Source organism: Ruditapes philippinarum, unplaced genomic scaffold, assembly GCF_026571515.1.
Source record: "Ruditapes philippinarum isolate M1 unplaced genomic scaffold, ASM2657151v2 ctg1735_1_1_1_1, whole genome shotgun sequence".
Classification (NCBI taxonomy): domain Eukaryota; kingdom Metazoa; phylum Mollusca; class Bivalvia; order Venerida; family Veneridae; genus Ruditapes; species Ruditapes philippinarum.
Genome location: NW_026857406.1, coordinates 288,339 through 302,437, shown reverse-complemented (window position 1 = coordinate 302,437; position 14,099 = coordinate 288,339). Strand labels below are relative to the sequence as shown.

At 30.3% G+C, this 14,099-nt stretch overlaps 1 protein-coding gene across 1 annotated transcript; it reads right to left on the bottom strand.

Moving 5' to 3' along the window:
• Positions 1-6,976: 6,976 nt before the first annotated feature.
• Positions 6,977-14,041, bottom strand: LOC132749639 (serine/threonine/tyrosine-interacting-like protein 1). The gene is made up of 9 exons (XM_060739484.1): positions 13,839-14,041; positions 12,994-13,055; positions 11,993-12,092; positions 11,368-11,436; positions 10,116-10,183; positions 9,438-9,583; positions 8,919-9,016; positions 8,158-8,270; positions 6,977-7,192 (listed from the first exon to the last, which is right to left on the bottom strand). The coding sequence occupies exons 1-9, from the start codon at positions 13,939-13,941 to the stop codon at positions 7,094-7,096; spliced, it is 858 nt and encodes a 285-aa protein (XP_060595467.1). The 5' UTR covers positions 13,942-14,041; the 3' UTR covers positions 6,977-7,093.
• Positions 14,042-14,099: the final 58 nt, after the last annotated feature.

Here is a 14,099-nt window from a genome sequence, read left to right as displayed (position 1 = left end):
ATTCGAGCCTACAGCGTTGAGGGGAATGAAAGAAATTCAATCATGTTCTTTCTATGTTATGCCTCTCAAATACGATACAATTTTGAAATTGTGAATCTGTTTGGATTTTATTAAAAGTAGTTCGTTAACACATTTTTTTAATACATGAGTACTTTTTCTTTTGTTTACCTGTTCCATACGTTCTGTAAGAATGAATAGTTATACTTTGATTATATACATGTGTAAGTGTTTACAAAATTTTGTTATTTATTTCATAGCATTTAATAAATTTGAATGAACTTTGTCGATTATCAGCGTTTATGTATTTTGTGCATATCAATTAATATTGAACAATGTTTTGTTTTTCCTTAAACATTTACATCTGAGATCTAAAAAGTATTTGCATTCTCATCTGTGTATATGTATATTTTGTACTTTATTCTCATACAGTCGTGGAACATATCTGTTTACATATTCCTGACACTTTGCATACTGGGATCAGCCGCAATACTAGCCAAGACGAGACATGGGGGGGGGGGTACATAAGTGTCTTGTCCGCTAGATCAAGCTGTTTGACAGCCATTCTTTACTGTTTCTTTCAATTCGGATAAATTGGAAATCAAAAAATTAAGCAGACGGCATTTAAAGCAGACGACAATTTTCCCAGCATGCAAAGCAGACGACAATTTTCCCAACATGCAAATGGCTATTTTTGCACTCTTGAATTTCATATCTAGATGTGTTAAGAATAACTTCGACGTACTTTGTCTGAAAAGATCAGATCTGAATAGATTTTATATATCATATCAAATATAATCTCATTATAATCATAATATTATTGTCTATAAATAGATCTGTCATTTATTTGATGTACTCTCCCATCATAAAGTGTTATTAAATCTGTCTCGTGTGCTGTTAAAGTTTTTTTTGAAGAATGTTTATTTAGATTAATTATATTTTACGGTTTGTTTATTTTGTATTTTACAAATATTTTAAATAATTGTCAAACGTGATAAGATCTTACATCCTATTTAAAAGAATTTTAGATTGATAATATTAAGTACCCTGTTAACAATCGCATCTCCTCGGCCCTTTCCGTCAAACTTCGGATAAGTTATTATTGATATTAGCCGAGATGTTCAGGTTGACCAACTAATACACACAAAAATCTGTATCTTACTGCACAATTGTCAATTAATCATGTTTGAATTGTTCCAGTCCTTGTGATCATTGATTCCAACTGTCTTAGTATTGAGTATTGAATATCGTTGAGACGGTGCTAGGGGGCGTAAGAGATGTTGCATTTTTACATAATCCCTCATGAACAGACTCATTCAAACCAAGTCAGCGATTTTCTTTGCATTTGTTTTTGATTGTTTTTGCCAATCATCATTCCAGAATTTTACACCATAGTAAGTTTAGCTATAAGACTTTATTAATTATATGCATTATTAAGAAAATTTCATCAACATTAATTGTAAATGATCGGGAAAAGATTGCCTAGTATGATTATTGGTAACATATTATCATTTAATTCACAAAATGACCTTTCATACAGCAATAAATCAGGCAAGTGTATGCATTTACACGAAGATCCAAGTCATTGTGAGTTGGAAATAAAGTTAAATGCACATTAAGCCTTAGAAATAAATACATGTACATTTTCTTTCTGTAGAATGGGCAGACTTGTGTTTTATAATGTTGTAAGACTCACTTAAAACATTTAAGATGTTTATCACCTTCAGGAAATATCTCAGAATGTGAAATAATTTGCAATAAAGGTAGCAAAATGTAAATAAATTGGAATTTTAACTTTTATACAAAATAATAAGTCACTATAAATACATTTTTGTATACTAATTGCCAAAACGCAAATGAAGCAAAAGATTGCTCAATTGCTACCTATTTTGCTAATGAGTAACTTTGAAGAAGCTGTAACAGGACACAAAATTAAGCTTTTTTTAAAAAAAAATGAAATTTTAACATTTTTAAGGCTTAATGGACCTTAAAAATTTCACTTGTTTTTTTGTAATACATGTATAATTATTATATGGTTATATTTATAAATGTTGTAGTGTTGTTAAGTTTGTACAAAGTCTACGTATTTCATTAAGTTTATATCTAACTGTGTAAGTATATATTCATCTTGTATCATTTTTGGTTACGAAAGAACCATATTTTTCACACTGTCAGTCAATACATTGCTTCTTTTATACATTGTTTCATTTATTATTTCATTACTTTTATAATTATTTATCAAGATACTAGTCTTATTTTATATAGTTTCCAAGTTCCAAGTTTATTAGCATCTTTAACAAATCAATTGCCTTTGGCCATTTACAAAGAAAACACATGAAATATGGCAAAGACATACAATACAAAATAGTAATTGCAAAAAACTTGACATTAAAAAACAACACGTTTTTTTTCAAAAACGTTACTTTTTAGGTGAAGTATATCTTCAGTAACAATACTTTTCTTATATTTTTTCTGCTTAAAGCATCATGAGTCACGTGGTTGAATTGGACCCACCCGGTCGTTTTAGTCTTTTAAAATACCTTACCTTTACAATCAAAATCAAAATAAAAGATTATATGTAATATTATAGGATCAAAAATACATAGAATGATAAGCCGTCATCATTGCAAACATTGCTATAAAGTTTTTGAAATGTTTCACCTATATATTTTGTTATATGTTCTTTGCATGTGTTCACAGCGCTTACTGCCTGTCCAAATTCATTGATAAATTGGATTTTGATTAATTTTTTTTATTGCAATCGTTTCATTTCTCCTTATACCTGAATCTTACTGTGGGCATCTTTCAATTAGGTAATGTACGTTCAGTTTATATTGACTCGACCATTTTATATTGTGTAATATTTTACATTCTGGTTTCATTGTTTTGTATTTACAATGGTAGATCTATCATGTTTTAGCTGTCAAATGACTCCTGTTTGCTTTGTCTCTAATATTATATGTATTACTGCAATAAACAGACGCTTCTATTCTTGGTTTTACATCTTGTTTGTTAGTACATAATATCATCTTAAGTAGATCTGTGAATGCAGGTCTTAGCATCCAATCCCCCCCCCCCGCCAAAAGTGTTTTTCAGAGAGCTCGTCCCTGGCCCCGATATTTTGATATATATACGTAAATGTATCAAATAGTCAATTGACACTAAACATTTACAATATTGCTGGCAGAACTGTAAATTGTCACGCGTACATTCTTTGTGTACGAGCATATCTGTGGATGTTCTAAAGTCAAAATTTCACCATTTTTTAGCTTCAGTATTAAATTCCGATTAAGCCGGTGCTAGGGGGCATGGACAGTAGCTTGTACTTACCACTGCCATGAAGAGGCTCAACCCAAGTCTGCAACATTTTCCATTTTCCTTTTTGTGATTTCTTAAGGGATTCCACATTTTTCATTGACCAACAAACAAAAGGTATTGCATAAAAGTTTTCTTTTATGGCTTCTCACCACCAACCAACCCATTGCAATGGTCAGCTTCTGCCGAGACCATTGCACCACAAGTCCGTCAGGCTTTACGTCACGAATTGACAATGTAAGTCACATTGTGACTTTCCAGGTTTAGTAGTGGATGGAGACCTTAGACGCCCCTCGTTAATCATGTCCGAAACGAGCCAGGGCCACCTGGAAAAACTTAATACCACCGTTCAAGCGGTGACGGACAAATGATTCGAAGTCCGTTTCAGCCAAAGGCTCCAAAAGAACAGGACTGCTTTTATCCTAATGTCTTTATATAATAAAAAATTATACTCGACTACATTATGTTCTTTGACACATGGCATACTAGTAGGTTAAATTTTAAGAAATAAAAGCACTTAATTACTTTTGAAAATTGCCCTTTAGTGCATTACACAATGAAAGTACATGTAGCATTTTTGTGTCATATAGGGATCACTTCTCCGTCGTCTGTCTGTCCGTCACAAAACTTGTCCGGACTACTCCTCATAAACAACTGGTGCAATTTCATCCAAACTTTACAGGAATGATCAGTACCAAGTCTAGTTGTGCATATTGTCAGCATTTTCCGGTTCAATGATTTTGTCAGAGTTATGGCCCTTTAATAATTTTTATTTTTAAAGTTTGTCCGGACTACTTCAATTTCAATGAAACTTTACAGGATTGATTTGTAGCTCAAGTCCTTGCGCATATTGCACGGGTTTTTCGGTTGAATGATTTTTGGCCGAGTTATGGCCCTTTGTTTAAAAAGTGGGTTTTTTCTGTGTGTTGCCAGATACACAAAAGCTTGTCCGGACTACTCCTCATAAACTACTTGTGCAATTTTATCAAAACTTTACAGGAATGATCAGTACCAAGTCTAGTTGTGCACTGTCCATCTGTCTGTCCGTCTGTCACAAAACTTGTCTCAACATGAAATTGGCCATCATGATCACTGATCGCTCTTGTTTAAATTTGATAATCATTAGATGTTTTATCAACCTCAAGAAAGCAAGTACTATGAAAGAACTAATAAACAATCATCAATTTGACATTTTAAATGTTCGTAAGATGCAATGGAGGGAATGACAAGTCTAGGACAATGTATTTTGCACTCTTCTTGAAAAAACAACAACAAATGTTTATCTAAAAGTTTTGCACTAAACTCTGGAATTAATTGTTAAAGACACAACGATCATTCTTGGTAAAAGAAAAGAATAAATAAACATAATGTATTTTATCTTTTTTATTGTAATATAATAAAATTGTCATGTGATATTAAAAGGGAAGAGCAAAAGCAATTTTGTTATAATGTGCATATCTAAACATGGTAGTTGTAATTGGTTCGTTTTATAGTTACCAAATTACAAATTTGGACAGATTTCAATCTTGAATGACATGACTGAAAAAATATGAGAAAGAAAATAAGTGTCAAGCTAAGAGAAAAAAAGTGAAAGGAATATATAAGGACCAAAACATTTGACTTTATCTATAAGTTATATTTACATTTGGTTTCATCTAATAAAGTTATAACGAAGTCAGTCAAATACACTGTGTTTTGACAGTTTGAATATCTTCTGTAGCTCTTTTAGACTAAGAGAAAAAAAGGTTGTGTGATGAATAAAAATTAACTTGATAAAATCTTGACGAAAATGGTTTTTGCAATAACAAAACCATCATATCTATGTATATCATGATACATGTGTTTCAAAATCATGAATATTTTAGGTTGTTGCAGAGGGAATAACTGTACTTCCAATTTCTTGTTAAGTACATATATTGTTTGGAAAATTAAGATTGAATTCACTCACAGTTTAAACCTTTGCAGCAAAAACAACTTTTAGTTACTGGATCATAAAATGCATATTTGGCACATTTTTGTAGTTTATCTTAACAATATAACAAGATTTCAAGCTAGCAACCTGTTTTTTTTGTAGAAAGAATACATGTAATTAATATATTAGAGAATAACAAGAAACATGTGTAAGAAAACAAACAAATTACACAAGTATTATACCCGATACACAAACAACATTTGTAAGAAATATATAAAATATTTATAAAAGTTATATAACACAAACAAAACAAGAGCTGTCCGTAAGACAGCGCGCTCGACTTTTTTATTGCTTGCCAATAAAAAAAGTTTTTGCAGTAAAAGGCAATACAAGAATCTCTGTATTTTTAAAGTGAACAATGGCCATGAGCATTAAGATATTTAGTGAAGAATTATTTTACTGAATTGTGTGATACCCTTGAACACTGCAGCAAAGTTTGAAATGTTTAAGTCAAAAGAGGGCTGGTAAAAGGCCTTAATTTTTAAAACAAATCCTTGACAGAGTTACCTTCTCTTGCGTACAGATGGGGGTAATGATGTGAAATAGCATTAAAAGTTTCAAAGCAATATCTCAAAGGGTTAAGGCAATAAGTGGATTTTACCCATATTCAATGTATTTTCTAAGTCAAAAAGGGGCATAATTCTGTCAAAAACCTTGACAGAGTTATGTCCTCTTGTCTGTTGATGAAGGTCGTGATGGTAAACAAGTATGGTCAGTTTCAAAGCAATACCTCCAATGGTTTTGAAATAAAGTGAGGTGGTACAAAAAACTTAACCAAGCTCAATACACTTTCTAAGTCAAAAAAGGGCCATAATTCTGTCAAAAACCTTGACAGAGTTATGTACTCTTGTCTGTAGATGGAGGTTATGATGGTGAACAAGTATGGTAAGTTTCAAAGCCATACTTGTAATACTTCTGAAATAAAGTGGGGTGGTACGAAAAACTTAACCAAGGTGTGACGCCAACGCCGACGCCGGGGCGAGTAGGATAGCTCCCCTTTTCATAGAAAAGTCGAGCTAAAAACGAAACATTTTAAAAGAAAGTCTGACATAATTTGACTATCACAGATGCCAATTATAATAACATAACATTTATATGATAACATAACATTTTAATTTAGGGACAAAAAGAAATATAACTGACAACTATAAGAACAGATTTTAACCTTGATTTGAATTCATACAGATTATCATTTTCTAACAAATAAAAATCTTTGTATAAAAAAAGTTTTCAACAAATGCAAGGTAACCATATTGTTTGAAAAAATGAAAAGGTATAAAAAATTTGAATTTGATCTCTTTACAAGCTTCAAGCATAAAACATGTGTGTGTATAATATAAAAATACAAGATATTTTTACTGTACATTTGTTAGATATATAACAAAGAATGTTTTGCTCATTTATGTCCATGATAATTCTACTTTTAAATCATATGCAAAATTGTTTAAATTCTTTTCAGTAAGGCCGAAACTTGAATCTGAAAACTGTGTCTTTTACTTTAAAAAAATGATACCACTTTTAGTAACACACACACTCTCTGTAAGATAAAATGGAATAATAAAACTGTGATATGTGACATTAATAGGGCAAAAATGTCTACTCAACAATTCATATTATATTATAACTCACTTTACAATATACCTTTGCTCCATGCATTAATTTTGTAGAAAAAATAACAACAATAAAAATTCATATGGAAGTGTTTTCTAAATGTATCTATAATAAATACTATGTCAACAATATTTTCTTTTATTCATAACAAGTGATTTACGCAGCAGACGGCAACAGAATTACATTGTTTATATGGAGTTATCCAGTGCGCTGTTTATTCCATGATTCAAGCTGTTCCAGGAATGCTGTATTTGGCTGTACACTGTTACAACATTTCTTAACATGTTCAAATGCTTCCTGAAATATGCAAATCAAATGAAAAATATCAAAACATACTAAGAAACAAGCAAATCAAACTTGTACAAATAAACTTCAACACAGTTGTCCCCTTTGCTTTGCTACACAATCAAATCACTGTGAGGTGTTTGGTAATAAAATGTTTGAGCATTTCTGGCACTAGAAAGCCCTTATTTCTTAAACAAAATAAGATTGTTTCAAAAAGATTTCTGAGGACGAACCATTATCCCTATATTAAAGCCAAATGTTATACATGTATAGAGAATGAAACTTGTTTTCTAATATTGTGGATTTTGCTACTGGCAACAATTGAACATCCATGGAACTGCTTGGCCTCTTGAAGCTTCCAATCTCCACAACAGCTGATAACGAACCCAAGATCAAGGTACCAATACTCTTAAAATGGCTTCCAATATATATATATACCTCAATGTATATAGCATAAAAGAAGACCAGGCAAATGGTCATACCTTTTTAGACTTATAAGAAACACATTATATTTTTTTGCTATTGTCCAGTCATTCATCCTTAATTCAATTGTTAATACAAACAATATATGTTGCAAGGTATACGCACAGCAATATAATAAAAGAACACATCTTTTTATTTCTACCAATATTTCAAATTTGTAACAGAAACTGATGTAAAGGCATGAGAAAAAAATCCTGCTCCATGCCAGGGAGTCAAACTCATAACTATCAATTTTTAATCGAAATAGCACAACATTTTGGACCACTAGCTAAGCCAAAGAATCAAATTATTGATGCATAGTAACAAAGGTAGGTATTCTCTTATATGTACCATATATTTGATTATTTGCACAATTAGGGTTCGATATACATGTAGATGTAAATGTACAGTGAGGATTTGGAAATTGTTTTCACAATTATTGATATAAATGTACAGTGTGTGATGCAGATTATATCCCACTGATACAAGTGTACAATATAAAATAAAGGTCATACTTTATCTGAGCAATTTTTGTAGTACATCATGTAGGCTATTACAATAGCTGCACTTCTGCTAATTCCTAGGTTGGAGAACACTAAAACTGGCTCTTTTTTCTCTCTTTTATTTTCTGAAAAATGAAATAAACAGTCCATTTCATTTACCCTGTTAGAACCAAAAGTGATTAGACTTTGCCACCATTATAGAGCCTCTGAAAAGTCAGTCTTCACTTCCCTGAAGTCTTTCTAAGCACTTTGCTGATGTTAGGTCAATTTTTTGTTTAATGTTGAAATCCCTTAACTTTTCAATGGACTGCTCCAAAATTCAATGTTGGGCAAATCCATTTTGACAAAATTAGCAGGTTAGTTGTTAAATTAAATGAAAATAGATAACCATTTAGCTAGAATAATTTATATGTGAAACATGAACAAGAAATATTGTTTTTCAACTTAAAGAGTTTGTGTAACTAGAAAAAGGAATAATGTTTTAGGCCTAAATGATTAGTTTTAAGGGCACATAGATATAAGTTTTGGCCTGCCAATCTTCATCTTCAAACAAGGAATAGAAATGCCATTTTTAGCTGGTATTTTTAGTTTTAAAGTAAAAAAATAACAGAAATATGTTTGGTTTTTTTTTTGGTTTTGTTTTTTTCATGAATAATTAAATTTGTTTTAAAGCAGAAAATTAGTTACTGATAATTTTGGCCTTGATAATTTGGTTAGCAAATAAAGGTCAAGAAAAACAGTGATACATTTCAGACCAGCATATTTCTACTTACCTATAAATTTACAAGCCAGTTCAAACTTCCCCAGTACTTCTGCCTCATTTGAGTCTTCCACCTGAATATGTAACAACTGAGGCCCTGCCTCTGGAAAACTAAAATAAGTATATATTGCATATTATTAATTTTGAGATTGGTGATTGGCAATTCATAGATATAACAATATTTTTTCAAATTGTGCCATTATAATATATGTTAAGCGTTACCATGATGACGGGCAAAATTTTAAAACTCCACTGTTGGCATACATGTACATCATGTAAAAAGATATATTTTTGGACAAACAAAATGTACACATAAAATGTCTTCATTTGATATTTAAAAAAAATACATATATATCAAAAAAAAATTCCAAAGCTTGCCAAAATGGAATTCAACTTTATACAGCATGATTCAAGGAAATTATTTAACAGCACTTAGCTGCAACAGAGATTCCAAGTCTAAAAAATAAGTCTGAAAACTAAGGTTTATAATAGGAATAAAATATGAAAAGGCATATAATGTTGTATAACTTACAATGTTTCAGCCTCCACGCAACAATTGATATGTGCTTTAATCTTCACGTCTTTCTGTATGTATGGTGCGTTGCCTTGACGCCAGTTGCCTAGATACAGAAATCCTGGAATAATCTCTGCGGGATATGGCTTAATTTCATCTAACTCCTGAAAATCACAAAACCATCTACATTTAAATTAAATCACAAAACCATCCACATTGAATTTAAATCACAAAACCATCTGCATTTAAGTTACTAAAAAAAATATATAAAGAAAATACAAATTCATTTTTTGGTTTTACAGGTAGATATACAATGTTGTACATCATTAATTATTGAATAGTTAAAACCTTAGGTATGCATAAAATGAAATAAAAATCTATGATCCTGTATCAATATACATGTACATGTATGTTGGAAAAATTTGCAAAATGCATTATAGGAGCCATTTAAATCAGGAGTAATAAGTGAAGAATTAAAAAAAAAAAAAAAACGATATTCATTAATGAGATTGTTAAATAAATAGGAAATACATGTATTTTTTTTTTACAAGTATTTTTACTTTTATGAACATTTGACCCTGAAATAAAATTGTGTAATATTAATACAGCATGTCAGTTTTTTTTTTCTTTACAGAAATAATTTTAGAAATGTCTGTTGCTGCATTAAACAGTCTTTTTAAAGTTCCTTAAACATACCTTTGGCATAAAAATAATTTTCTGTGTTCTAAGGAATGGATACAGTGCCGAGAACTCTTCATAGCCACCTGTCAAAATAATATGTATAAATAATTAGTGTAACATGTATACAAACTACTAGTTATTTACATGTATATACATGTATATACATGCATTACATTATATAGAAATAACAACCTTTAAAGGGTATAAAGCTATATCTTATGAAATATTTAAAAAAAATTTATCAACAGTAAAATTATATTGGTTCCATTATGATATGGTTGATTTCTAAAAAAGTTGTAACATAGAATGTCTCTGTTATTTAAAACACATAAATAATGTAGTCGTTAACAGTATAAAATGTTCCGGAACAAAATATTATTTTGCTATTTTAAGTAGGGTTTTATCCGTTAAGCAATGACTTTGTGCATGCGCCACTCAATTTACTGTAAGGCAATTTATTGCCATTTTTATTTCATATTAGCATTTTGGAAGTATTCTTTTGAAAATCCAAACAATAATTTTTGCATCAGATATACTAGTATAGCTTTATACGCTTTAACCACTAATATCCAGTTTTAAATCTTTCTTTAAAGATTATATGCCATAACTGTTAAATACATATACAGTAAAACCTGTGAACAAAGGCCACCTAAAGGAGAGACAAAATGTGACCTTAATAGACAAGTGGTCACTATTTGGAGGTTCCTATGTTCTATTCAACAAATAAATTGGTTTTGAATAGTGGTCTTTATTAACAGGTCAATTTTTATTCAGAGATGGTCTTTAAACACAGGTTTAACTATATATGTTATCCAGCTGACTGGTATTCTCACATGTAACATATAAAATGACTGTTTTTGCAGTAAAAAAGAGACATCATGCTCATCTTTTTGCAGCTAAGATGATGCTGAACAAGCTATACTGTAACATGCATTTCAAAAGATTGACTATTATAATGGCAATAGACCAATATTTGGTGCCATATACAATGTTTTGAATAAAATGTAAAAAAGACTGCCTCAATCTATTGATCAATTGAACATTACCAATACATTCTGTAAGATATTTATAGAACTCCCTGTGAGTCATGTATGTAAAATATAAATGATACATGTGATTAGTATAATATAAATAGAATTCAAGGTCAAATATGACATAAAAGTCCATTGAAAGTCAAGGTCATGAAACTTGGACATAACATAAAAAAAGTCTAATTGGAATCCTAAAATATATGCCCTTATTAAGTTATATCTTAACTATATCATACCTTTTAAAATATTAACTTTATGTCTACTACCCATTTCCCACAGCAGTGACCCACAGTCAGTTGCATCAGCTGAAAAATCACAAAATATAATAATTATAGAGAATATTGAATAAATGTAGACTTATATAAATTTATTGAACGAGATTTCAAGAGAATCATATCATGCCTAAGCCTCCTGTGAACATAATATATTGTTTTATTCATTGAGTTCAATAAACTAAGTATTAAATCTACACATCTAATATAATATTCTATTTATCACATATATAAATACAGTTAAAGAGTCATTTTCCTTTGTCATGCATCTACAGTGGAATGCTCACAATTAATTAAGTGTGCTTTTAAATACTATGTTTGTACACTCAAATGATTGTCACATCAAAGTGTTATTCCATTAGTGTAAAATAGCTTTTATTACATGGCTTTATTACACTCCTGTGCTGTGGATTATGTGATAAATATGATAACGCAATTTTGGCAATCTGTTTTTTTTTAATTGACATTAGCAATATATGATCTTGGGAAAATGGCCTGAAATATGATGATAATACTTCATTCACTGTACTGACTGTTAAAGTAAATGCTTCAGTGTTAAACGTCACAGAAAAATGTCTGGAGTACTTACTGACTTCATTAAGGTTACTAGAATTACTGTCATAGACTACAACATTCTGTTTGCATTCCAATTCTGCATCAAAAGGTACAAAGAATTGACCATCCTTATTCTGAAATACAACAAATTAGAGCACCATTATGGGTAAATATCTGAATAATCCTGCAAAACAGATCTCAATTAGGTTTAAAAGTTGCCTTAGTATAATACAATTAATAATCTGGCAGAATGTGACAATGACATCAGAAATTTGTTATAACTTTATGTCCAAGGTCATTCATAAGCAAAACAGAATTTATTATTTTTATCTTAACAAGAGTGAACAATAAACTGAAGATTTCAGCACATTTCATGCCAAGAATATTTGTGAATATCTTTGTTTTAATCAACCCAACACAGTTAATAAGGCATATGGTGACTTTCCAGCATTACTTTTGATGGAAGACGTATTAGATGCCCTTCTGTGCATTAATTTCAGGCACAAAAAGTGCACTTGAACAAAACCTGTAACCAACTGGTTTAATTCACATAAGATTAACTTTTGTTAATATTCACAAATATCATTTTAGCCCAAATTTTGTGTATCTTATGTTATATCCAGCAACACATTTACACAAATATAGAAAAAATACAAAAGACAAAAAACCTGCAAATATTAAAAACACAAATTTAAATCATTTAGCAGTATAAATCAATCTGTATCATACATTTTGTTCAAAGATGTATAATATATCTATTTATGTACAACTATTACACTTACTACTGTAGCTTTTTAATTTGCTCCAACAGTTTGATGTAGAACAATTATATTTAAATCTAAAATAATAAATATGAGTATTTTCATTTTTATTTACACTACAAATTAGCAAAAAAAATTTATTTACACTACAAATTAGCAAAAAAAATTTATTTACACTACAAATTAGCACAGACAGATATAAGAATATATATCAACAATTGTCAAATATAAGGACATCAAACAATGTACGTGATGACCTCTGATATTATCTTACCTTTGGTGCTTTTTTTGCAGTGACAACATGGCTTTCATTGTATTCATTCTTGTTTCTTGCATCTGAAATAAGAAATTTAGCTTCACAATTATAAAAATAAATTTTACTTTACAACATTATATCTATTATCTTTACTACATTAAACATTTCTAAGTTATAAAAAAAAAGTATGTATTGTTTTGTATTAATAGTCTTCTCACCATTCAGTACTCAGTACACTTATTAAGAAGTGGCAGGAAAGCTATAAATGGATAGAGCCCCTGAACAATATTCTGTAGAACATGGGTTTGAGTACTGGTCAAGCTTTACATTTTGCTCACCCTGGGATATTTTGCACCTAACTGGGGACCATGATTACATATAGAGTTTAATTCACATTGCTCTGTAAATCAGAGAAATCTGACGCAGGGTTTTTTATTATTAACAGATTGTGATCCATATCATCGGCTATTATTAATGCTGTTAAAATCAGTTGTGCTGCCTTAAATGAAAACCATGCAAGGACAAATTCTAAGAAATCCGAGGGTGAATTAAGCAAGGAAGAATGTCCTGGTATTTAGAGATGTTATCTATTTCGGGCAGAATATATGCAAATGTAGTGATAGCTCAGTCATACATGATACATGTAGTATTAGATCTAGTCCTGGAATGATATTCCAAAACTAAAAGCCTTTTATTTTAGAATTAAACAAATGTTTAAATAAATCACACAAATTATATGACACAATAATGATGCAACAATTACATTAAGTGCTTATAAGTATCAGTATCATGCACCAAGTTGAGTCATAAAAAAATATACCAGGATATTAAAAATATCCACAAATTTTATTTTTCATACTCACCTATCAATAAAAGGTAATTATTGTCACTTAAATTAGAATAAACGGCTGCTTGTTGGAGCATATTATAAAGTTCATTTGGCTCTATTAATGCTAAGCCCTCCATATTGTCTGCAATTTACAAAATAAACCTAATTTAGTATTTGTTATCAACTTTACATTTCTTTCATGTCTTTATTGCCTCAGAACACCTGTTGTAAACAAACTATTGAGCCAAAAAAAGAGTTCCGTTAATAAGATAAGAAAAGAAACGAAAACGGATGA